General features: G+C 40.5%; 1 protein-coding gene across 2 annotated transcripts in view; it reads right to left on the reverse strand.

The window, feature by feature from the left end:
- FILIP1 (filamin A interacting protein 1) overlaps positions 1-27,691 on the reverse strand; it is a 111,960-nt gene that overhangs the window by 59,778 nt on the left and 24,491 nt on the right. For both annotated transcript variants that reach the window (XM_068937570.1, XM_009689112.2), the window contains exon 2: positions 9,011-9,289. In XM_068937570.1, the coding sequence (XP_068793671.1) occupies positions 9,011-9,283 (273 nt within the window). In that variant the 5' untranslated portion in view covers positions 9,284-9,289. The remainder of the gene's footprint in view (positions 1-9,010; positions 9,290-27,691) is intronic.

Consider the following 27,691-nt stretch of genomic DNA (forward strand, 5'->3'; position numbering starts at 1 on the left):
TTTTCTTCTATTTCATCTGTTTTCACTTATTTCCAGACTATCATCCGATTTGTTGAAATACTTGGGAAACTTAAAATATCCTCATTAGGATATTTTTATCCTCAGTTCAACCCAGGTTCTCTAAACTGCTCTTTCAAAGTGCATCGCTAACTGTATAAGGAACTGAAGCACCTGAAATTAGGTGCTCTGCACTGAACTTCAGTTAGTTGCTACAGAAAGCTGCCCATACGTTTTTTTCTGCAATGATCTAGCTTCTTATGGCAGGAATGAGCATGCGTCTAGCGGGATGGAGCAAGAGACAAGCTGGTGCCACTGGGGCCCTAGCCATCAAAATGATGAACTCAGAGGAAATCCGTCTGCCTCCTTTGTGGAGACTCTAACAAAACTCAGAGCAGGATACCAACAGACCTGAGTGTGTATTCATGTGTAATAAACTGTATACATAACTTTCTCTTGTCCAAGCATTTTGTTGGCTTCAACAAGCTGGTTTTCAGGGCTCTGTGCTCCACTGCTGTGCATTCAAGTCACTCATGACGGATGAATGTGCAAGAATACCAGGACTGCGTTACAACGCTTACTAGCACTTATCCGCATAGCAGGTTATTTGAACAGAGAAATAGTCAGAGGGGGTGAGGGAAGGGGAGCTGCATGGCTGCACTTGGACCCCCGCAATTGCATTCCCGGGAACAACTCTGTAGCCCTTCAAAATGCCACTTTGCCTGAACTGTGGAGAACGCCCGAACCAGTATCTGGGGAAATGGTTTTTCACTATAGACTTGACTGCATCAGTGCTTCTGAGTTGTTTAAACACAAAGGCAACAACTGCCTGTAAGTTACTATGTAACTGTACTTGGGTTTATCAGAAATCCTTCCACTAATTTTGCTGGTATTGAAGAAATGATGCTAAGTTTTTTAAAAAAGAAGAACGATCATTTCCAGGATAAGAAATACTTCACTTGCAAAATCCAAACCATTTCTGTCTTAGAGAAGCACCATCCTTAACAGTGTTTTGACAGTGCAGCATTTTGGGTGATAGTTTGGCATTGCTGCTTTGTGTAGACAGACCTCAGAAATAAATCACTAAGCTCATTTTAGTCTGGATATCATGCAAAATCCCATGCTTAAGCCAGCAATTTTGCAAAGATGTGGCAACACACAGGATGTTTAGTAGGGCCAGCAGTTTTCTATGTGAAAATGTTGCATTTCTTGCATTCATATCAACCAACAGGTGGAGCTTTAAACCCTAGAAACAAGACACTCGGATAATCGTGTTCTCACAATTATTATATAAGGGCTTATATTTGCTGTTATTAAAGCTCTTTTTTGGACGGAAAACAATCAGTTTTGCTCTCCAGAGCTTATCTGATGTTCAGCTGGAGAACAGGAGACACAAACTTAATAAATACACAACCAGGGCAGCAAAGTTAATAAAAACAGACTCAGCTACAACTGAAACATTAAATTAACAACCGGTGACTCAGAATACTGGACAGCATAAGACGTATGCTCACTGCAAGTTCTCCCAAGAATCTCAGATATTTTAAAGCCAGAGAACCCATGCATCTAACATTTACTGCAAGACACTTGGCCGTGTCCTCTCTTCATAGGACATCATTGTTCAAGAACAAAATATACAAGAATTGAGTATACAATTTCTATTAAGTAAATGAAAAAAAAAAAAATCAAATGACATCAGTTGATTAAAACAACCTGAAAAAGATTGCAATGGAGGATCAATTAATAACACTGATCCCGGTGGGAACAAGACCAAAACTTAAACTTTATCTGTGGCAGTACTTGCTGTTCCTTTTTGAAAAGAAGACTAAGAATTTTCAAGAATTACTCCTCCCTCCACTCTAGATGAGATGTTCAATGGATCAGAGACACCTGCCAATTATTCCTCCCTCTTCTGTCCCTCCCTGCCTAAATGATATGATAGAGCTCTGCTGCCTACAGCTTAGGCAGTAACCAGAGAAGGTTGTTAAAACTTCTTTGTGAAAGAAGTATTCTGCCTACAGCTGCTCAGTGACAGGGACATTTTATGAAGGAGAATTACTTAAAAAAATTATAATGCTAAAGTTTTATCACCAAAGGGACAGTTATCATCCCTGCGGTTGATAGCACCTCTGCCCTTAATTTCAGAGGAAGCAGGAAATTGCCTGAATAACCTAATTTAACTGTATTTCAGTATACTGTCTTATCTTTTTTTTTTTCTCTCAGAAAGCTGCAGGGTTCAATTTTAAAATTCATAATTTCTGTGAGTTGCTATACACACCCTGTGTACCTTGCGTGGTATTCCCTGCCCTTTGCATAGCAATGATTGTAGACTGCAGAAAAAACATGCTGTTTTGGACAAAATTTATCTCTGCTTATAAAATATTCAGTGAGAACAGAAGGGAGCATTTGCAGTCTGAAGTCTAACTAACTTAACTTTCTGTTCTGCAAAAGCCTGCTTCACCGCAAAAATACAAACAAACAAACAAGCAAGAGGTCAGTCAGACAGGAGAGAATTTTTAAACTCATTGTACCAATATTCTCATGTGAGACATTTTCAGGGACTTTTTAATGCTGTCTTTTTGCTGTTCTGTAGAGATCACCTTCTTTTTCATTCTCTTGTCTTCTCTAAGTCCCTTTCCCACGTCTCTAGACTGGCTCCATTTATCACTGTTCTATCCCCCCTTTCCTTACACTCTTTTTCTTCTATTGCCCAACCTCTCATTCCATTCTCCTTAAATCACCTCTCCCTGCTCACATTAACCCTGTCCTCTCTCCTTCTCTCTTGCGCTGTATGTACCAAGATTTTTCTCTAACGGAACTTGAATTTCATCTGTGTGGTGTGCTCGTCTGTGTGATATGCTGGATTCATTCAGTCTGGTTAACAAGCCGTCACTGTTAAAAACACTTTACACAAAGCTGCTCTTTATTTCTCTGGCTTTACCTATTCTTTTCACTCAAGCTCCTCTTGAAATAACTACGGTTTCTCGAACTGACATAGTGCTAATGACCACTTGGAAGCTCCCTCCTTTTCGCTCTGTTATGTACTCTTCCTTCTGGATTGGTACCACAGTGTTTTGCTCCAGCTTTCTCTCCCAACTTTAATAATACCCAGAAGTAACACTTCTGTGTTCCACCCACCTATCTGTGCTATATTCCCTGCTTGATCTTTCAGGCAATTCAATATTTAATCATATTAATTCAAGAGCGTCAAGAATAGCACTGAGGGAAAAATATAGGACTTCTATAAAAATACAGTACTTCTAACTAAGCAATAGCTAGGTGGCTATCTCAATGCTGTTTCAACTGTTCACGAAAGTGAAGTTGGAAACAAAAGCAGTTCAAGGCACTATATGAAAGAAGAAAAGGAGACAGAGAGAAAAGCAGTACAGCTACTGCTACAGAGTCAAGCTCTCTCTGCTTATTTTAACCAGACTGACAAGTGATGGGAGGGACAGGTAAAGCCATTTCCAGCATAAGGAGGGAAATGTCAAAACCACCATACAAAGCACTCGTGAGATCTCCCCTGCTACAAACACTTAAGAAAGAGGAGCCCAGGGTGTAACAGGTGCTGCTCAAGGGAGGATCAAAGAAGGAGAAAGCCTATTTTGCTAAAAGAAAGTGGTATCAAAACATAAAAGAGAATAGCACAGCAAAACAAAGGCTCAGAGGGCATACGATCGGTCTCTACAAACACATCAGGAGTTATGCATCAGGGAGAAAGGAGGGCTAGTAAATCTAAAAGCTCATCTGCACCCTTGATATAGCAAAAAACAATTCAGCACAGTATCATTATATTTTCACTGTAGGCTGGCTCCTAGAGTGATTTTCACTGGATAGAATCATAATTGGACTAGAAACTAAAATATATTTTAGTGAAGTTTTACTGCTCTGGAACAATTTCCCAATAGCAGTAGTAAAGGTAAACAACCTATCTCGTCTTAAGACATAGCTTTATAAATTCATGAAAAAGGTTAAACAAAGTGGTTGCCTAAAGTATTAGAGGGTGGGACTTGATTTACAGCACATTGCCCACAGTTTTAAGTCTAAGATTCTCAGGAAAATGAGACAAGTGAACAGATTTGCAGTTTGAGTTATGAAATGATGGTAGACAAAGGAAAAAGGTCATGACTAGAAAAATAAAGAAGAAGGGAAGGAAAGCTAAAGAAGGACAGAATGGTAGATCTTAGGAAGGAGAAAAAAACAGAATGACTATAGAATAAAATATATTAATAAGATCTGTAGATACACAAAAAAGGAAAGAAAATAGAAAGCAGAAAAAGGGAAACAGTAAAGAATTTTCCTGTCCTCCTTGACACTTAAAAGTTTTAATTTTCTCATAGGAAGGCAGGTGGTAAAATAGTTCCGTATGTTCAAAAATGTTTGCCTGCTACAGGTAGTATACTCTGTATACATATACGGGTGCCCACTGTTTGAGTTTGCTATGGGAGAGGACTTCTCTCATTGCAGGACGTGCAGCCATTGGTAACTTAAGTCTTTCACAAGGACCCTACCAGAGAGATCAAAACACAGACCTCCTTGTTCACCCCTGCAAATCCTTCCCTGAAATGCCCAAGACAACTAGAAAATCTTCAAACCGGCCAGGAGGTCGGCTCCTTGTGATCCTGTCAGACGAGAGCTCCTTCCTCGTGTGGTAACTCTGTTTCAACGTCAGCAACCAGCCCCCCCATATCTGCTTCAGCACAACCCCTCCTGCTGCCTGACAAAGCCACCGGCGCAATCTGCAGTATGACAATAAATAGCACAAAGGTAATTAACAGCCCAACCTGCTAAATCCAAGGTGCATCCAGGGGTTCTGCATTGCTGTCAGCCTAGGACAGGCCAGCAAGGCTGGCCAGTGATGGCTGAGAGGGACAAGCCCCAGGATAACAAAGGTTTGTTCCAGGAACCCATTAAAAAAAGGGCCTCCTAGGTGTTTTTTCTCCAGGAGCCCTTGGCTTGAAGTTCACTAACATGCCCTGACTGTCGAGGGAAGGGAGTCCTCCTTCACAAAGCCAGCCACCATCCCAAGTTTCACACATTAAAGCCAATGCCATCCTAACAGAGCATGCAGTCTTAGGCCGATTTCCTGAGTAGCAACTTCATCAGAGAGATCAAATTAAACTAGAGACAGCTAGAAGTGTTTGCTCTCAGCCCGAGCAGGGGATACGGCGAAGTGCACCCTGCCATGGGTTATGTTGGCCTACTCCTCAGGCAGAGGCAGAATTCCCTCTCAGGGAGCTATTCCTCTGATACCACACACGAGCACTCAAGCTAATCATCACACAAAGTCTTAAATAAGAACAGACAAAAGGAAAGTGTTTCTTCACACTGCAGTCATATACTCTCACCTCTTGAAGAAGGGATGTCAAGCAAATAGGTTTACCTCTGGATATCTGCTACACACTGCTTCACCTTCAAAAGTAAGGCCAAAACCAACGTTACTTTAGACCGTTTTGATGTCTGAAGACTTCTCAGGAACTATGTCTTCTGATTAATATCTATCTAACTTGCACTTTTTACAGCCTGTTCTCTAAGATGTCATATTTTAAGACGCTGCCCATTCACATTCTCAAACACAGCAGAGGGAACCTACAGCTCATACTTCAACACATACTTCAGAGAAACGCATGAACACACAGGCTTTGACTGGAAAAGTTGCTGCCATTTTACTTGGTGTGAAATATAGGAAACTGTCTTCCAACCTTAAATTGACATCTGTCTGGCAATAGGCACAGAACCTAGCTCAGAAGTGATTTTTCTTGAAAGATCCAGTAATTAGTAGTGGAATGCTGTGTTTGTAAATGAGCTTTTACTATTGGGTTTTATTTTCCAAACTTGCAATAGGAGAGGAAATGGTAAAATTGTATAAATGCTGCTCCTCATTTCCTTTCAGGCCCCTAATCAGGAACTGTTGAAAAACAGTGTTGGCATTACTGTAGATTAATGGCTGCTGCTCAGAAAGTGCACAGGGAATATATTTCTGCCAGGACAAACATACAGACTGCCGGACAAAAATCTGTGAGCCATAGATAGGATTCATCATTGTAAAGATCCATGCGACCCGCATTGCTCTGTAATTAACAATATTTACTTTTTAGTTTGACTGAAATGACTATGACAATCAGGCAAATTAATACTGTATTTTCATGTTCCTATTTATTCTACTGGTGTTTGAAGTTTTGTGTTCAAATCAGTTCTGTAATACTTTGAAATTAGATTTTTTCCAGGTATAGGAAGAAAGCACCTTTATGGGGTTTTTATGCCTCCATGTATTCAATGCATGGTTTACGTGGTTTAAAGACCATGTAAACACTTCTTTTATATACAAGCAGTGAGATCTCAAAAGAGAAAAGATGCTCTATTGAGCTATAAAGCCTTTAAAATCAAATCTCATCATGGGTTCATTTGTTTCTCACTGTCCTTTGGCAAGGTTGTCCTTAAGAGCTCTCCTGCCATGTATATTGAGATACGTTTTTGTCACTGCAGCTTCTATATACTTTTTCTCTCCTTTTGTTGACTTACAAAATAAGGCCTAGGCTACGGTGACCACAGCAGTTTATGAAAATCTCTTCTTCTCTAAATTTAGCAAGTGCACAGGGCCCAGCCAGGAAATCTGAAGACAGACAAAGCAAAGGGTCTGTCTTGGACCTAGAATTTAAAACACGTGCAAGCTACCTGAGGTCATTATACTAAAGTAAAAAAAAAAAAAGAAAGGGATACATACACATCACTGCTAGGGCATGTCTTCACAGTTTACTAGCACTTTCATCTTTCAAAATTAGGAGCTGAGAGATCAAGTCCCGAAGTAGGGACTCATAACTGATACTGACAGCAACATACCTTGTGTCTGTGGTCACTATGTTGTTAGATTATGTCATTAGTAAACTAAGATATGAAGCTTAAGTATGCATTACCAATTTGTCCTGCTGAGCCCCATGGTTGTCATGACTAGATTACTTCCCTTACCTGAGCTCACTGTTCAGAGTTTGTGAGGTAGCTTCACACTGCATTGCATTCGGTAGTACAGACAGAAGATCTGTCTGCTCATGGCTGTTGTGTAAACAGTCATGATATTTTATGGCATTTTTTTCTTCCAAAAATATTGGATGACTCTACAGGCACAGCCTGCTGTTATTCTCAAAACAAAATCTTCTCACATATGCCTATATAATGTTTGCTTTGCCGGTATTGAAGTGGCTTCAAAATAAACCCACAGTCTGATTTGGCAGTCCAACAAAACACCAGCCAGCCACCAGAGATGACTGTACATATCTCAGAATGAAAAGCCATGAAATGACACAGTGTATTAGGTCACAGCCAGGAGGTAATACCAGAGTATTTACTTTGGCTGGAGTCTTCCTTGGCTCATCCTCATTTGTACTGTCACAGCCAGGCCCTCATCTCAAGCTGAAGTGCTTTAGCTTGCCCACTTCATTAATGGTTCAGCACAGGTACCAGTAAACAACTCAGATGGGGTTTTTTTGAGATGACATAAAAAATCCTATGGGGTAAAAGAATCATGATTCGTTTCCCTCTCCAGCAACACGGAACAGAAGAACAGATGCACTTTACAGTTATGATCATGTTTGTCCTCACAATCCTGTGACCTAAGTAAGCTTTAGCAGGGTCTAACCTCTCAGGGGGACCTGTACATATCCAAACACTTAAAAGTATTGTCCAGGACAGTGAAAGTTTTGTCTTGGTGAGGATTTTCAGCCCATACTACAGTGTAGATGCCAGCAATCCCCATCTTCTGCAGAAGGAGATTAGCAACAGGGGCAGGCCTTTAGTGGTTGTAAAACTTGGCTATAAAGTAAAAGACTGAAGTGAAGAGCCATTTCTGTGCATTGAACAGGAGAATAAGTCAGAGATAAGAAAAAAGATCAAATTTATTACCACTTATGACAGACACATTAGTGACTTTCCTCGCCTCCCCCTTCTAGCCCACAAAGGTCACTTCAGGGTAAATCTTTTAGAACACCATGAGTATGATACATTTCTATTCAGGTTTGACACTATTCACAATCGAAGCTGCATGCTAGTTGTACCTTTTAAGAATTAACATGTACAACTCTTTTAATGAAGTGAAGGGATTGGGACATTAAAATTTTTCACAAGAGCTGGGCAGGTTTTTTCCAGCTTATCACAGATTCACTGAAAAATACCATTAACATGCAAATAAAAGTATCTCTAAATTTGGAAAGCAGTTCTGCCACAAAAAGGGAGTACTTTTGAAAAGTCAAAAGTATTCCTTTTGGCTTTTTCAAATACCATATTTCAGCTCTTTATTTAGAAATTGTATTTTCCCTGAAGGCTGAGACTCCTGAGAGTTCAGTGATTTATTATCTTTAGAGAAAATCCGCAAAACTGGATGGCGACGTTGGGGATGTGGGCACAAAAACAGGCTATCTGCCACAGGCGACTTCCTACTGGGCTGAAGAAGCGTGTAAACCAGGAAAACCAATAAATCTTTCCAGTGAATGCTACTGCAAGAAGGAAAACTAACAGGACTTCACCCCACAGTGAACGGGCAGGGAACGTTGCAGGCTAGATGGGACAGGTAGAGCTTGGCTGAGTCCTGAGCAGTATCTAAATACACAGAGGGTTCTAGATCATCTTACGTTCTTTTTCAGTATTAATGACTTCTAAATTTTTCCCATCAATATTCATAGTAAATATAGTAATTGCACTCACTGTATTTGCCTGTCTTTTTTCCAAACGTATTCCCCTGTGGTTGTTTTCTGCCTCTTTTTAAATGTTCAGGAGCCTCTGTGTTTCTTTGTCAGTTCTGACAGGTGTTTGCAATTTCTCTTGCTTTGTTAGCTGCAGATAGAGATGCTAAATGAAGCAGTACTTAACACTATGACTGCCTCGTTAAACACCAGCTAGAGCAGCTCTCCTCTTATAGTCCTTTCCCTTATAGTTGCATGTCATGGTTGAGACCAGTGATTTTTGGACAACCTAAAAATAAAAAAGTACAGGGCAAATATGGTAGAAAACATGTTTGATTTACCTGCAGTTCTCCTTCCATTATACTGAGGAGTTTTATTAAGTCCTCTTTAGAAAGCTCTATGGACTTCTTGTTTTTTCGTTCACTAGGTCCAGGTGATTTTGAGTGCCGCTTGACTGTTGCAGATACCATGACCTCATCTTCTTTCCGATGAGGTTTGTTCTTTTTCTTGGCATCCTCCTGAAGTTTTTCGTTCTCTCCATGGCTGACGACAGGCTTGGAACTGGAGAAGTGCCCGTTAGACGAGCTTTCTCCACCTTGGTTTCGGGATCTCATCCCTATCTAGAAAGAAAAACATAAAGATTCATTTTATAAAAAAATAAAATTACTCACAAAAAGCTACAGCAGAAATACTGTATTTTGGAAGAACAAGAGTCTTCTAAATACTGAAAAACAGTGTCAAACTCAAGGGAAAAGGGTAGAAGGCTCAACCATTTCAGCAATTCTGCGTGTGGCAGACAGTGAACCCAGAGCATTAATTATAAATTCAACAGAGTCCTAAAGCAGGGTAACCGGATTTTGTCAGCATGTCAAGATGCTGATATGAGTTACAATGTATGGAACTTAAAATGAGGCAGGAAAATGACAAAGAACATTTTCTAGGCTCTCCTTTCGACCAGTCATCATTTTGAATGTCCACAATTCATCACTACAAAAAGAAACAGGTTGTTAAAGCAGACCTTATTTTAACATGAGGATTGCTTGAGAGACAAGAAAGTAATTAGCTTTCATAAAAGCGTATTCCTTCAGTATAAACTCTCTATAAGAGAGTGGACTGATAATGCATGACACACAAGGAGCATGATAGTTTCCCTGAGTGAAGCATTGGTTTTACTCCAAGTAAGTAAGAAAACTTGGGAATGCAGGCTAAAGCAAGTAGGAAATCCCATCTTGGGCTAAATACCGCATGAGATCAATAGGCTGCAAGTGCTGTAAAGGAAAGTTGAAAAGAACTTTCAAAACAGACCTCAAGAGGGCATGAAGAAAGACGTAAACAGGTAGGATCCACACAGTCCTTCACGGCTTCTCCAAAATTTCAGTTTACAGGTAACATAGCCTTGGTGTCACTTAAAACACAGCTGCTAAAATCATTCTTTCTGTATATCATCCTCACCAAACAGCAGTCTTACCTGGTTTCCTCTACAGGGTGCCATTCAGCCCCCTCAGATTAAACCCACCTTAGCTTAACCTGTCTTTTGTCTTCTCCTACAAACCTTTCTCTCCTTTCTTCCCTCCAGACCTGGCCAGGGGAGTTGCTACCCCTTAAAATCCTATTTACCCTGTCAGGTCTTGCCCTGTGTCACCAACTAACAATGGCACAGATTAATCAGTGTGTATTTCATTACTTATCATTATTAAAAAGATGTATAAGCACACTCAGACATGTTTATATATGGGCCCGTATTTATATCCTATCGTGCTTCCTACGTTATGTTGAAGTAGGTCTTTGTAATTATTTTCAGTGTTTGACACTGTAAGACCTTGATTGTTATTTGGAACCGGGATAATTTTGTCATACATGATAAAAAGGCAATAGTGAATTTACGCTTGGTTCAAGGCCACATTCAGAGGCAATAAGTAAGGCACTGCAAATTTAAATCAGGTTGGTCTCCTAAAAAATCAGATATCCTTCAATATACTTAAAATTGCTTATATAACTGCTAAGGGAAGCCATCAGGAGTTTATGTTGCCTTACTCCTTTACTTTTGTATATAATCATACCTTCCGGTCCCTTAATTTTTGATTTAAACCCAGTTTAGCCAAAACAGTCTAAGAATACAAGAGAAGCGAGATTTGCACTAATTTGCTATCTTGTTTTAGATCAGCTACAATTTGAGCAGACAGACTGAAGAAAGCTGAAGGAGGGTCTGTATGCCTGAAACTCATCTATTTTTCCCCAGCAATATCAATAGATCTGATGAATAATATTCCTCTGCTTCCAAGTCTTTTCTCTCACTTAAATTCATCTCTGGATTTAGTTTGCAGCTTGTTCGTTAGTCAAACAGATGCTTTCCAACATTGCCAGCTTCACACATTTTGCTGATAAGGATCTCAGAGCAGCAGATCACTAGTGATGGGGCAAACCCAAAAATATATTGACTAATCAGCTTGGCTAATGTTACACTGGGCCTGCTAGGGCTTGCTACTGACTTGACTCAAGTCAGTGTTATAAATCTCTTGCTCAGATTAGCCTCGCATTTTGGTAGTTTCATGCTCAGCAGGAAGATTCTCTTTTTATTGTCGTTGGTTATTCGTGTCTTAACTTCATTAATTCAGTGGAATCCATCCAACAGCATAAATAAGAAGAGAATTAGGCCCAGTGCTTTCAAGTAAGAGAGTCTCGTGATGAGATTCCTTGCATTGTAGGTCTGCTCCTACCCAAACAATATGTGATACAGGTATACAATGGCCTCTCACTTCCTAAATGCTTATGCAGTGTGTTTTTCATCAAACAGTTTGCATTAATCACATGAATTATGCTTTCTAAAAACGGATCTCCATTATAACCATGAACAATACCTGAGAAGCTCAGGAAATCTTTTGGGTCTCAGGTTTGTAATGGAAAAATAAACATTGTACTATGTTTCCTCTCAGATAGGGCTTTTCAATTTGTTTAACTTCAGTGGGGTTTTAAACTTTCCAGCCATGCTTCCTCTCAGGAGAGAGCACTTGGGATTCAATCTGTCTCTATTTTCTGAGTATTTCCTTCTGAGTCCCTGTGGGCCACAGCCTCCAGCCACATTCATCTCTGAACCAAATCTGCTTTTCACGGCTTAGAGTGAATGGCTTCATGGTTCTAGAACATCCTACATGTTTTAAGAATAAATATGGCAAGTCTGTATTACATATGTTTTCCAGTGGAAAGCAGATTATTACATTACAGTGGATCCTGCTTAGTAACTTGTTGCATTAGCGATCTCTCTGTGGAAAGATGACTCAACTGTTAGAACCGAAGGCGCGCAATTAATTTTAAATTTAACACATGGCTAACTGAGACACATAATCCACTTCACGCATGGCATAATCAACCAGATACACGTAGCTGGATGTGTGAGACTTCACGAAAGGTTGTATGCCACCCTGTCACAATTCAAGGCAGCCACTTTGATCCACCTGTCTCTCTGAGAGTTGCAATAACAACTCATGAAGCATAAAAACTGAGTAATAAGCTATAGCTTTATAATCATGCTAACAAAGAAAGTATGAATGTATATTTAAGGTAGAAAACAGAATCAAACTAAAACTTCTGGCCAGATGCTCACTTGCTGTAAATCAGTTTAGGTCTACAAAGGACAGATACCAAATTTATTTGTTAAGTCATTAATGCAGCGGCAGAGTAGCTTAACCAATTAATCTGGATTTTCATATCAACTAGCTAATTAGAATAGGATTGTCACTACAGGAAGCCTCCAATCAAAAATTTTTTTAATTTTTTTATTTTTTTAGCACTTGTAGATTTATTTTGCACCAAGTCTTACATCAGTTAAGTGTAGCAGACATTCAGTTACTCTCAGAAGCATTGCCCCAACAGCCTTTCTTTGTGTAAAAGCTTGCCAAAATGAGCATAACCTTAACACCTACTCCGTCTTCAGTTACGATGTTGATACTTTCCCAGCATGTTTCCAAGTGCAAAGGTGTTGTATGCTGAAGCCAAAGGTGCAGGTGAACTCAAGCTTAAACGATGACAGAAAGGGCCAAGTTCTGCTATTCACACAGTACTTTCCAAGGAGTTTAAGGGCCAAAATCAACGGCACGATCCAGCTATTTCACAGTACGCTAGGGATACAAAGCAGCTGTAAGACTGACAGAGCTCCGTAAAGCATCTTTTTTAAATTAGAGCAGTGTGAATTAGCCAGAACATACCAGTGATTTCGCCTGAAGTACTATGTTTTGGAAATAAGTGCTTAGCATTATCATTTTGGACATCAATCTGCATTTCCGATCACATCATGACATACAAGAAAAGTTCCTGAGCAGTTGCATGACGTTATTTTGACATGCAAATGCCAAAAACTTTGCCTAGCTGTTGTTGCACCAAGGTTCCAGAATTGATTTTTGGGGACACTGCCAGTCTAACATTGGTAACAAACGTCCTCCTGCTGTCTGCCCTGATCATATGTCTCCATATCGTACAGCATTCCTGATCTGCTGAAGGGATTGTGTTCCCTGAAGAAATAGCTGGTATGATTTATAATGACCTTAGCATTTAATATTTAACTCAACTGTTTTTTTCCACCCCTCATCATATTGCATATTAAACTGGAAAACTTTCCTGACAGCCTCCAGTCAAACAAGAAGTCTTTATGCGATCAGTCACCTTAATTTTGACATTTATTGGCTACTTGTTTGAATATGTGCTCACAGCATTGGTACTTGGCATGTGAATTCTTCACGCTCTCCTCTATTTCATTTGTTTGTTAAGCATGAAAGACAAATGCTGTGATTATTTACTTGACTCTGTACTGTTGTTCTGGGCATGGATCCTTCAGTTTTCACAAGTTCGCAATCCACACAAGATTTTATGAAATAACCTTTAGATTAGTTTTACTGACATCACTAGGAAATCTGTGAGGAATTTGCTGAGTAGGATGTCAGGAGAGGACAGATTGCGTGCCGTTCCAAACCTTTCCCCCATCTATGGCAATTTCTTCTCCCTGTAGCGCTTGAAATGGCAGGTTAGACGAGGCTCTGTTGTTATCTGTCATTAGAATTAGATAATACAAAAGAGATCTTTGAACTTAACATATAGTCCCTCACGCTAATTGGATATGCTGATTTTGGCTACATAGCACTTTCCCTTAAAATAATAATAATATGAATAATGTTATAAAACAACAAAAAAGTTGATTTACAATCATGATATAGTTGTTGCTTTTGGCTATGACGTTGTGGTCTGGACTTCAGTTGCCGATCGAACTGATTAAGATATCATACGAAAGTGCTGGGTTTCTTAAAGACTCACAATATGTAGTAGAACGGGTGCAAAAAAAGTTTATCGCTAAGCCAAGAGTGGAATTATTTCTCTTTTCCAGCTGAAGCTTTGGGAACTGTATGGTAGGGAACTGTATCTTTTGCAGGCTCTACAGCACAGGTTTTGGAGCAGGGCAGTGAGCTGTGCAAAAGTGCCTGTGCAGTGGAGATCACTGAGGACTCAGGTGCTGACTGAGCCTGATTTCTGTTCAGTGATCACTGATCAGCACACAGTGCCAGGAGTAAAAAATAAGCTAAAATATGCTCCAAGTGGAGACAAAAGCAAATAAAATCACAATGAGGTTTGAAACACTCTATAAATGGGAAGAAGAGCTGGAAAATATTTAAACAAGTCAGCCTATATGTGCAAGTGGTGCATGCCAAAAACAACAAAAAAAAGGAGATACCTTTCCAGACTTATGGAAGATGGGAGGCTAGTGACACCAAATTGACCTTTTTATCCTAGAAGGTCTCAGCAAGGACCGCCTGAGCTGGGTGGCTTCACCCCAAGGGATCCAAACAGCCAGACCAAAGGCTGTGTGACCTCACTGGTGTAGATGTGATAGGAGAAACACATTACTTCAGAGACTGATTAAAATTATTAGCGGGTAGGTTGTTCTCCTGAACTCTGAAAATATTTGCTATTATTGGTATGTCTGACTGAATAAATGAACAGGAACCACACTATTAAGAGGTTTTCAGTGGACCCAATAGGAACTGATGGCTGTGTTGTGCTGAGGCACGCGCTGAGCAACGCTGCCTGGTTCAGACTCAGAGTCTGCAGGAAGCAGTCTGTCAGACGTTGGACTCTGAGGGATAACCGGACAACTCAGTACCGAGGGAAGGCAGACCTCATTCTTGGTCTTGCTTTTGCAGATCACTCCAGCATTCATTTCAGGCATGCTGGTCAGAGTGTTTAACCAAATGACTAATACAATGAAGAACGGAACAAATATCTACCCTTAGCAGTTCTGGAGTTTCCTGAATTTTTAAACATTCAAGGTCAAAGCATTAATCCATTGTACTCACTGAGCCTCCCCCCACGCTGTTGCCCTCATATGCACCACCACATGAAAAGCAAAAATAAGAGACCTTTGTTACTTTTGACAGTGGTATACATAGGAGTTGTGAAAGTTTTATGTCCTTTTGTGAGAGCATGTGCCAGCTGCTTGCAGTCATTGCTGGGGTGTGGGTACTCTAATCAATCCGGACAATTCGGTACTCAGTAAACAGCTTGACTAACCAAGACACAGGGCTTGTACAGACCGGGGAAGTACTTCTGGCTGCTTTAGGTGCATAAAAACACTACTGCCTTCCTCCTTTCCCCGGTCTGCTTGTTGCACTGGAGTAGCATTTGCCACGCCGGCGTTAGGGAAAGCAGCAGTCACGCACACCTGCTGAACCCCCCACATCGACGGTGCAACGTCCCCGTTTGGCCTCCAGCTGATGTTGCCCCCGTGGCTGGGTTTGCAGCCCCGGTGCTTGGAGCGCGGCTCTGTGGGTGCCCCCCGCTCCATGCTGCCACTTGCCAGATGCAGCTGGTTGGCCCCGGCCCTGATCTGCACCTGCTGCCTGAGCTCCCGCGCCGGGGAGAGGCCGCGGGATTGCTCAGAGGAGCCTACGCAGAAAAGAGATATTCCCCAGCGACAGCCAAGTGTCACGGTCTCTCCCTCATTTCGTAATACGATGCGTGGAGTCTCGGGGGCAGAAGGAACTCGAGTAGCTTTAATTATGAGAAAGAAGGAGAATTTGTCCCTGTTAATATCCCCGTTTCTCCCTAGTAATAATATGGCAAAAATGGGGTGGCCATTTTAGATACCGGACACATTTTAGTTACTGGACACAGATTATTTTCTTCTCTCCACTGAAGTGTCACTGAAGTCACTGATAGCTCAGTGTTTCCTAATCACCTTTGGTGAACTTTTCTTTTATGTTCCTAGCAAATAGTATAGAAAAATAACAAAATTATAGCAGATACACTTGTTGATGGTACAGCATGAGTTCCTGTAATATCTTCTCGTTTTATCAAAGATTTATTTTATAGCTTTTAAAAATGAGTCTTCTGCTTATAACAATGGAGCGTGATAGCGCATGGATTGTATCCACCAAGGATTATATTCACAATAGTTCCTTCAGTTGAAAAGAGAAATAAGAATGATAAGGAAAAATACGTTCTAAAGAATAAAAGAAAAAGAGATTTCTGAAAATTCCACATTCGGGTGCCATTCTGAATCGACCTGAAAGCAGAAGAGCAATTCACAAAACTAAAAGAGGAAACCTAGTAATCCCTAAGTCAAATTTATACTGTTTTAACACTGTTTTGTTAATTCCAATATAAACTCTTTTTATGGCACAGATTTACAGAGACGAGGGTTCATGCTGGTTTAATTCCATTGACTTTGTCATTTTCAGACAAACTTGTGATCTCACTTGGAATATTTTTCCTTGAGTAATGCATGCTGACCAACTAAGGAGCAACATAGACTTGTTTCACAGAGATTCATGTTTCCCAGGCTTCATCTGGAAAAATATCTTGGTGCATGAGGTATGAAGAATGATAAGCTATTAGATCATCATCCAGTCAAAGAAAAAAAAATGTTATATATCATTCTATCTCTATTTTGATTATTGTGCTTCCCAGCTGCCAGGAAGTACAAACAAGAGTCACTGAGAAGAGAACAGCTCAAGTAGCTGACGCCATTACACAAAAATGCATCTAGGTCTGAAGATGGTTTACATATTCTCCAGAGTGGCTATGTAACTGAAAAGGAGTGGCTGGGAACAAGAGACATGGTCAAAGTGCTAACCATCGGTAGGTTCCTGCTGTTCTCGGGGGTCCTCTTCCTGGCCCCCTTCCATCCCTTTGGAACAGCCTGTGTCCGGGACACTTCCAGATTTGAAGGAGAAGGCCAGACCTCGGGAGGAATGAAGCACCTCTGGCTCCTGGGGCTTGCTCTCCCGTCTGCTGGAGCCTGTGGTTGCTCACCATCTCTCTGGAGACACGGCCACTCTCTGAGGGACAAACACTGGGTCCTGTCTTGACTCTTTACATATTTTACAGCTTTGCTTGGGGTTACAGCCCTCCTTGCCATTTTGACTGAAAATCAGACTGTGAACTTCAGATGTAGCAATGTCACCACTAGTTTCATTTCAAGCCTACTAAACATTTGTTTTATCATCTGACAGCTAGAATAAGCCTGGAAAATGATCAGACAGGTGATGCAGATTAGCTGACCTACCAAAGATTTTTCACTTCCGCAAATGGATAATCTTTAGTGCCGAGTGAGTACTAGTCATTTCTGTGTTGGTAACAGCACAGGACCAAGTTTACATCCTAAGTCAAATATACTGTGAACTTATAAGCCATGCTGTATCTCTCTTAAGCAGCTTTTAAGAACCACTGCTGCTGTAACAATGCATTTTCTGCTTCCAAGATGGCAGGAAACCGCTGAAAGCAGCAAAACATAGGAGCAGCCTGATATTAATCACAGCTGTTGTCTCCGAGTCCCTTGGCCCGAACCTTACAATGACCTACACCTAATGCCCAAAACACCTAGAACTGGTTTGTTACCGAGGGAATGCAGCTTGGAAAGTAAGGCCGTTCTTTGATCCCTGTAATCCTACTTTAGCCTAGAAATGACAAAAAACGTGCAGCAAATAGGGAATGCCATTAGGAAATAAGGAAAGTAAATATTATTTTTCTCCTTAATTCATAGCTGTGTCTTTTTTTTTTTTTTTTTTAACCATGAGTGATCAGCCAATTTACCAAATAGTTTAGAAACAGTTTCTGCCAAAAGAAAATGGGAAGGGGGCAATACCTGTTTTTTAGACAACCTATTTCAACTTTTCACTTCAAAATGATTCTTTATTTCAAAATTACTTGGATTTTAAAAAGTGTGAAACAACAAAATGTTAAATGTCCCAAAAGCAGACTTTAAGCTTTGGATCAGAGGAAGTGTTTTGTTGGCTTTTGCTGACTAGATCTGAATCCTGTATTCTTTTCAATAACCTTTTTTTTGCACAGCTCTGATTTCACTGAAACCAGTAAACAATTATAGCTGCATTATATACTTGGCATATTTTTATTTCTTTTAGTTTACAAACAGAACGAAAAAAAGTCAGAATGTAGGTGCCCTCACAGAGTTTACAGCAAAGGAAAAAAAATGTACAGAAGACCTGTATCTGCCACAAATATTGCCTCCAAGAGACAACAGTGTGAAAACACATCTGCAGCATCTCAAACTTCAGCTGTTAACCAAAGTTGGGAGCAAGTCCCAATTCTCTCTCAGTGAGTCCTTTGTGGGGAGCTTCAGTTGTTGATAGACACAGAGGACCAGCTTTCACACGAATGCCTGGCCTGTTGCTGAGAGGTGAATTTAATCCCGTCAGCGAGAGGGCTGCATTGCACTTCCCAAAAGGTTCCTCTTCCGTGAAGGCTAACTAGTTTCACAGGAATGACTTAAAAATAGTTTCAGATACTAAGCCTGCCCTTGAGTTGCACTACCAGTTTTGGGGGTTTTACAGTAATGTTTTCCCATTTTAAATAAGCAATTCTTTGGCTACTGCTCTATTAGAGATTAACCATGTCCAGAGCTGCTCTCTGACTGCGAGGCCAGCTGTCCTGGAAAATCCTTCAGGCTACTAAACCCTCTTAGCATCCATAACATGCTGGCTGCATCCAAACTGCCCACTGGGAACAGTTCCTAGCCCGTGCTGATTCCCGAAACATGCCCTCGAAAGGTTTGAGAGGGTGTTAAGCGGCTTGGCCAAAAGTATGCCCAGGCCCACTCTGACTGTTTAAGATACCTTCTGGTATCTGTGCTCAGGCCCTGGCACTGTTTAGTTTCCAAGCATCAACATAGCCTTTCTACTCTCTTCCCCATCGCCTGCTTCTTTACAAGCAAAGGGAAAGGAAAATTAATCGGCCATGCAAAGGGAAGGTGCAACTCACTGTATACACACAGTGCACGGAGAGAAAATAAGCTCAGGGTGCGGGGAAAGCACAAAGGAACATGTATTTTTTCAAGTAAAATAAGATTAGGTCAAGGCAGACAGAAGAATACTATTTATTCTAGAGGCGTATTTGTAAGACCCTACTGAAGGATGGTCTGGAGATGCAGCAGTTCAGCAGTGGTCGTTGAGAGACACCACAGCTGAAGCAGGCAGGAAGGTTGCGCACCATTCCCACTTCACACCAGGCCACATTTCCTGGCTTGTGCTTGGCTGGGTCACACAAAATGTGACCTCTTCTGCTCTGTTTCACTGATAAAAGGACCAGGTAGCGAGGTTTGAAGTTTGTTAGCCATGACTGACACTTGCATTATGGAAAGTCCCAGGCTGCTGTTGTCATTAGACAAAGAGGTAAAATGAAAGGCCAGTCTTACTTCACCCCTTACAATGCCAACTTAGTGACTATTTCCCAGTAATCCCACAGGCTCACCGCTGACTTCGGAACATATGGTAAAAAAGTAAAGAAGTAAAGTAAATGTCAGCCTAACTGATTTAAATAACAGCAATGCCTCAGGCTGACAGGGAGCAGCACAAAAAACTGCGGACACCTCACCTGGCCATTGAAGATAGCCTCATCCACTTTATTATTTTTCATATATGGAATCCTTACGCAGGTGCCTCTTCTAAATCTTGTTTTCAAAATCCCTAGACATTTTCTTCTCTTGAAAAGAATGAAGTTAAATAATTATTCTGTATCTACAGGTTGAGCTAGTTTTGATGTATTTTTGAACATCCTGTCAACATTAATTTACTCAAAACTTCACCTGCCTTTTTAGTTCAGAGAAAAGAGTCAGGTTAAGCTGAAAATGTAGCACAGCTACCCTGAGTAGCGGAGGAAGAGGGAACAAAGAAGTGGATAAATCCCTGCACGGCCATGGTCTCACATTAACATAACTAAAATTACATGCTGCCAAATTCAACTTGCTTTATGTCTGCAACTTCCTAAAATCCTATTTCAACAGGGGTAAAATCAAAGTGAATTTCATTTGTCTCATTGCAACTAGCTAAGTACCTTACCTTACTCAGACGTGCACAGATCTGGTTGGTAAATAAGGTAAGGAAGTTGTGTATAAATAGAGAAGTCACTGCTGCTATTAAACTATTGAAAAACTGCTGGAGAAAATATTTTTCCCAGCAGTTATGTAATGTCTAAGTATTACTTATTTGTTTATTTAAATATTTTTCAGCCACATTCAAGGAAGCGTAGGTGACTGGGAAATTACTTTGGGCTCGTTCCCTCATGTGTCGGGCCGGGCAGCACAGGCAGCTCCAGAACCCCTTGCAAAGGATACTGGAGAAAATCCAATATTCTATTGATTATGCATAGCATGAATGCAGGTAGGTTAGGCAAGAGCTAAAAAACAGCTTTCCTGGGTGTGAATGCTGATTATAATCAAAAGTCTAATTCTCTGAAATTACTCAGAATTGCTCGAAATGATAATGGTATCGCATTTTAGTTTCTTGCCCGTGATGTGTGGAAAGGCTAACCAGCTCTCCTCCTGAGAAGATGGAAATCCATCTTCTATTATATTCAGGCATCTTTTTATTTATCTTAAGGAAAAAGATGTAAAAAAAAGTATTCTCCCATGCTCATTTCTTGCCCCCTATTTTCAATCCCACTGAGAATATACCTCACTCACTCAGGTTTCTATCCGTAGTGAAAACGTCTAAGTGAGCTCTAAGTACAATCTCATTCCTGTTAAATTCACTGCATAGTCCACAGATAAGAGCTCTTCTTTTCTGTGTTTGCTCACAGGCACACTGCAGAGCTTTTAGAAGTGGAAGAATTTTTTCAGACCTTCCCAACTGAAAGTTCTTCAGAGCGCACAGTAACTGATCGGTAGATACAACTTTCTAGGAAAAGCAAGCTCAGAATAACAAGTTGGGTCTCTGCTGTCTCTATACTGAGAGGACTTGAAAAGAATTTCAGAAAAGTTGGGACAAAGGTCTCATATTAAAAAAATATTTCCTACTTGAATTATTAAGAATATTTTATATCTTTAAACCCGAAAAACTCTGCTAAATTCAAGATAATTTGAGGCATATCTACACTCCTTTATTTTAAAAACGTTAATCAATGATGAAAATAAATTCAATTAGTCAATTCATGTTCACTTCCATTCATGTAGGATTTTCTTGCATTAGCACAGTGCGCTAGCATTGGTATATTACTGTCTGAGAGAAATGCTTAAGCTCAGTCAAAATTATTTGCCTCCATATTAAGTTCTGTAACTCATTCAACCAAACTTAATTTAAAAAATTGGTGTCCTGCTATATCTTTTTTTATTCATCCTGCACAACCTCATCAAGCATATGCCAAACCAACAGTATGAATTAAAAAAAAAAAAAAAAAAGAGCAATCAGTAGCGTGTCAGTCTATTCTAGGACTGCAAGACTGCTCTGGTATGAAATGGCCATTTTTAGAAAGCCTGTGTACAGCTGGGAGCGTGCCGAGTGATTGGCCTAAGATGGCTGTCATGCTTGCAAAAAAGTCTTTATTACAATTGTACTCTTTGACACAAATCTTACTACTTTTGTGGGGGGAGAGGGTCAAGGAAAATGAAAAGCTTGCACTGAGAAAAGTTTGGCAGCACATGCCAGCGTGGTGCTGTGGCTTGAGTAGAGCGTGGGCCTTCCAGGCGCTAGAAATTGTTCAGTCATACCCTACGGCAAGCAACAAACCCTGAGTTATTTCACAGACACCGAACCTGGTGAAATAAGCATGTGTTTCAAGGACAAAGAATTATAATTAGAGGGAGAGGAACACCTAGAAAGTAGGCATTCAAAACCCAGAATTTTCAAAACTCAGAATTTAGCCTTATGCCACAGACCTCCCGAAGGGAGCGATTCGGAGAGCGGGCCAGCCGCCTGCTTCTCTCCCTCACATGCTGCTCAGCCAAGGTCTGCATCAATGCCGCACAGTCCGTTCCTGCACGTAGCCGAATAAACACAGCTATCTCTTTTCAGGTAAACAAGAACAAGGCTGGAGAGTTCTATATGAATATTTGTCACTTAATGGTCCCTTTTACCTTGAAGATGTATGTCTAGAAAGGAAGAAAAACGGATCATTCTTCCCCTTGTATCTTCAAAAAAGCACTTCAAAAGTGCAATTTTATCAGGCTTTTTAAAATCCCAGAGAAATTCTCCAAACGCCAAGAAAGACGGAGAATTAAATAAATATATTTTGCAAGTAAGGAAACAATTATTGTGCTTTATAACACATGCACATCTTAAAATAAAAAAGAAAATACTGTGCTTTTTTAAAAAATTTCTTTAAAAAATTCTGTTAACGAGAAACACATCATTAGCAGTTTGCAGTCACATCAAGTCTGTATCAGAGAAAAATAAAGATTTGTTTGTGTAACATTATTAAGCAAGATAGCTACTATAGCCAACTTAAGAAAGAAAGAAACTATTTTTTATGACAAGTTGATGGAAATTAGCATTATGAATGACAATTTAAGGAGGATTATATGATGTATTGCAGGTTTCGACCAACTAAAAATAGAAAAGCTATACAAGCCATAAAAATTGCACAACGTACAACTTTCAGTTCCAGGAATATTATGTTTGCAATCAACAAACATACAAAAGGAGCTGCTTTCTGACTGTTAAGATAGATCTTCCGGGGCCATAATGAATGTAGACAATCCCGAGCTTTCCAAGTGAGTCAGACATTTAAAAATATGATATTATATTGGGCTTAAAGTTGTGAGATTTCTATAAAATCAGTTTTTCACTGCCTTCCAGTTTTTGAGCTGTTAGGGTTCACACTTTTAAGTATGTTCCAGCACCATGAGGCATTTTTAAACTGGAAATAAAGATTATCATATAACAAACGTGATATTAGTAGCAGGACGTTAAAAAGACGAGTAAAATCCCAAACAATATTGTGAAGCTCCCAATATGGTCATTATAGTCAGTGATGCCTACTGAAGAGTTCTTCCGTATGGTAACTCCTTAACTCACTGTGCTTACTATCAGCCCATGCTCAAATAGGGAGGTTTCAGAGAAAATAATACACATTCGGGATGTCCTTGGTAATCGTCAACAATCCCTGAGGGCTTTGATGACTTGTGCCATTCAGATCAGCCTGTGAAAGGCAAGCAATCACACGAGGAAGTGATTTCGTTCACCTCACAGAGCTGGCATCTGCAGGGACCTCAAACATTGCTTTCCTGCCTTGCTGTTGCAACAGCCCTTCCTAAATTAAAGGTTGTCGCTTTAGAAGAGTAGCTCCAGGGGGAAGCTCCTGCTCGGACCTGGACAGTATGTGATGTGGGGTAATACCTGTGTCGAGGGACGCTGCCGGAGCACGGACTTCGCTAGAATCTAGGTCTGCACCCGGGAGGAGAGAGTCGAGGATGGAGGTGTCCCTGTGGCATTGCTTTGCTGCTCCCACCTGAGGCTGACTGGGGTCCCTGCTGCTCCCTAAAGAAAAGATAAGGCTCAGGAGCTGCATGCGATGACAAAACGGAGACGCAGCATGTTCTGCTCACTCTGCCTGGCAGCTAGCAGGCCAATTAGGAAACACGGACTTTCAGACATAATAAGGCTTGAAAATTCCCATTGCCTTTATCAATATGTCTCCAAAGCCATGAAAGAGCACAGCAATCTGAAGAATCTAGAATACGCCAGCTGATGCATTTGAACCTCTGATCCAAGTGGTAAAAGCTGGCATTCCTGCTGCCTTACAAGAGTTAGGGCCACAAGTCACAGCTTACTGCTTTAATTTAGCAATCAGCTTAGCTGTTAAACCTCTGCATCCAAAAAAGGCAGCTCTAATGGGAGAAGGAAACAAAAATGGGTAAGTAACCTACTGGGTTCCACATTGAGTAGACTAGTTCTGCACAATATATACAATCAGACCAAATTAAATGAAATCAAATGACAACAGAGAAGTAACGTGTGCTGCTAGGCCCATCTAGGCGTCAGTTTGCGCATCATTGCCACACTTCTAGTTGCTCAGTGAGACTGCATGAATTTCCTGGCTGGCCAGTCTGGTTGATCAGCAGCACAGCAATAGATGCAGACCAGTTTCTTGCACGGTCTGCAAGGCAAGCAAAGGAAGGCTGGGGAAACAGTGGCAACTGCAAACACTATGAAGGTGTACCGGATATGGAGGGAATCGGGAGCATTGCTATGGGGATAAGGGAAATGGAGAAGGCTAGGAATAGCACAAGGGTGTGTGAGGAATGAATTCATAATAGTGGAGAGAAGCAAGGTCTCAACGGATGCTGGCTCATTCGTGGCTTTGATTCCTTCACATAAATGTACAGAATTTGAATCCACCTTGTGGGTTCCCTGAATTCTGCCCCAGCCTTCTCAATCGTGCAGCGCGGCTATGGTATAACCAGCCTTATAGGTCTGGTAAGTCATTTCAGAGACAACTAGCGTTGAAAGACTAGAGCCAATGGGTTTGAGCAATGATATATCTAGGTGGGCTCAGTGGCACAATTTGTGGAGCTAGAGAGCTTCTGAGCTACGGAAGAAGGAGAGGTCAGTGAGATATTGGACATTCTGCCTTTGGTATAAGATTTGGTCAAGACAACATCATGTTCTGGAAGGTTTGGTCTTTTTAATGAAAAAGCTAACGTTTTTGTTCACCTCTGCAGACTGACTGTTCGTTAATTCCTTTAAATAATTTTCCTAAAAACAATGTAGTCATATTAGGGACACTGACATTTAAGGAATAAAACAGGGCTGCTACAGTGTCCGAGTATGTAGCAATTACAACAGAATACGACACATTTCCACATTATTTCTTAATGAATTTTTGGTAAATTCTTGCCAAACATCAAACATATCAGAAACTGATAGAAGACCAACTAGGCATCTGCGGAAGATGTTCTTGTCCCTGATAAGAAATGAAAGAATATGTTTAACTGGATTATGAGAGATACAAGGATAGGCAAACTAAAGAAATCTTAACCAATTGCAATCCAGTTAAAATGATGCAAGCTGTTGAGTTAAACGAGACTTTACAGAAAAATTTATAAACTTTTAAATCAATTTTATTGATAAATATTTTATGAATAAATATATTTTTTCCTTGAAAATTTGTTTAGTAAACTTCAGTCTTGAACAACTAGTTCTAGGAGACAGCTGAATAATGTCTTTGATTTGTTTGTTTTTTATTAGTAGAAAGCATTTCCTTCAAATGCAACAATTAGGTTGTGTGATGTGGTTATTAGGATGTGATTAGCTCTGAATCACATCTGACATGACAGGAGGTAATGTGGAGATAATTTGTATGAGGTACATAGGATTTACAGAAATTACTTCTTTGCTTTACAAAAAGCTTGTTCTTTATAAAAGTCAGTGAGAGTTTTGTCAGTAATTTGACCAGAGGAGGAATCAAGATGATTGTCTTTAAAAGTTAATATGCAACTACCTAGAGCTAATAAAAGATAGTGAGCTATGTTCTGACAATGAAGAGCTTAATTTTTAGTGCAATTCACAGATTATGAGAAACAAAGAACAGTTTTCTATCAATCAGTTCACACCAAATTTACGAAAATTTAAAAAAGGGTGGATCAATGGGCCAAATTATGGTCTTATTTGTCTTGACAAATATGCAAAGTAACTCTTCTGAGTTTAAAGAAGTTACTCTGGCGTTTCATCTGTCTAAATGAGATTAAAATCTGATGTACTGAATGCAAAAAAGTAGCTCGGTTCATGATTTTCAAAAACCTTGTTCACAGTGAACATGGCCATAGTTTAAAATGGGCCCTTTAGAGTACTTTGCTTCTTCAATATACAATTTTAAAACCATCTTACAATTGTAGTAACTACATCTAAGCCTTCCCAAGAGGACACATCCTGGAAAATGATTAGGACTTGAGTATTTTAGATCCTCTGCTGTTTTACCAAGCAGCTGCAGAAGGTAGATGTTTTTAAACCACACATGGGAAAACCTTTTTCTTCATTAAATTTTAAAATATCATGCAATAATATTTACAACTATATATGTTTTATTCTCTATTTCAAGTAAGCACTGCCACAGTAAAAGAGCAAAAGAAAGAATGCATACCACTGTCTTTTAGTTAAAGTACTCTCTCTGTTACATAACATTGTGTTGTACTGAGAAGTCCCTGGGACTTTGCCACTGACTTGAATAAAGCTGGTATTTCACTCACAGTGCTTATACATCAAAAACACTCCTAACCCTGAGTTAGGCTAATAAAGGATGCAGCGTTGCTTGAAGACCTTGCCTCACTGGCATCTTTAAACCAACCGGGCTACAATAGCGTCACAACCCTGTGCACAGCAGGAGACCTTTTGGACTCCGGTGTCCCTTTCCTGTTTTTTCCTTGTCAGTTGTCGAGAGTTTTAATCACATGCACTGACTGCATCAGTGCACAACTTCAAACTATGAGGTATGTCAAGTTTTAACTGAATAAGTGTGGATGGATTAAGTTTTGCTTGTTACTCTCAGTGGAATACTGTGAAGCCCTTGATTCTCTATAAATTTATTTTGGAGAATGGAACTTAGCAGAAGAAAAGCTGAAGTTTTAATTGGCAGGTTGGCCGAGAAACTCTAATGACAGAAAGTTTTGATGAATTTTCCCAGCCTACAAGCCACGGTTCTCAGGTGCCTGGACTGACTGATGTGAATGGAAAAGCCAGGGAAAGTAAAGAGCTTATAAAACTCTCCAGCACTAAGCCTGAGCAAATACAAACCCAGCTGTCATGCCAGGGATGACACCATGAAGGGCAAACCGCTCTGGACAGAGAGTCTCAGTGAGGTGCTGTGAAAATCTTGTTGTTACATATGGTGAGTCAGAGAGAAACTAAAGCTGATTTCTGGTAAGCACCTAATGCCCCACCAGCATTGCTGAGAGGAGGCTTTGGGCTGCTTGCACATGTACCTACTTTCCATGGCATGGGAAGCAGGCATCACGCAACACCTTCCACTATTAAATTTGTCCCATAACCTGTGAGCTGGGAGCAGGGCCAAAGTGAGGCTGCTTCAGCTTATCTGGGTAGAGAGAGGGAGCCCTTTTACCCAGCAAGTGCTTCCTGCAGCCCCTTCGTGCCCCTTATGCAACACGTTTTGCATCGCATGTGGCTATGTGTATGTATTCTGTAGCTTTATCTTATCCTATTATTGTCAAAAGTAGTCTCTACAATTAGAGATCCGTTTTATTTATCGTCAGGACCCTGAAGGCCCTGCCCTGCGACCCTGCAGCGGTGCAGGCTTCAGCCCCACCCCGGCCCTGCATGGGGCAGTCTTAAGACTGGAGGTAAGGAGCTTCCTGAAGCTTTTCAAGAACCTATGACACAAGAGACCAGGAAATACTGGATTTGATTGAATATCCTTTTCTCTACGGTCCTTGAAGTTTGTAGGATCAGTTGTTCCCGCATTTGCTTTTGCTTTCCAGTGCCTTGTATCAACAGGGAACACTCTGCCGAACAAGATCCAAGGAATCCCCTGATTTTTTTCCATTGGAATTTCCTAAAGAAAATTTGTAGCTTCCCAGTGAAATGTGTGTCACATACTCTATACTGTTCACAGGAATGTTCTCAGTTGTTATTGTCGAAGAAACTTTCAGAATGTTAGATCCATTTCTTCAGTGATTACTGTCACAAATCAAATTAGCTGTATGCTGTGCTGGCTGAAGGTCTTAACCAAATCACAATTTTCATTGCCTCCTAGCTTTTGATTAAGACTCTAAACCCTTTCATACTGCAATTTTAATC

The sequence above is a fragment of the Struthio camelus genome, chromosome 3 (genome assembly GCF_040807025.1).
Source record: "Struthio camelus isolate bStrCam1 chromosome 3, bStrCam1.hap1, whole genome shotgun sequence".
In the NCBI taxonomy this organism is placed as follows: Eukaryota; Metazoa; Chordata; class Aves; order Struthioniformes; family Struthionidae; genus Struthio; species Struthio camelus.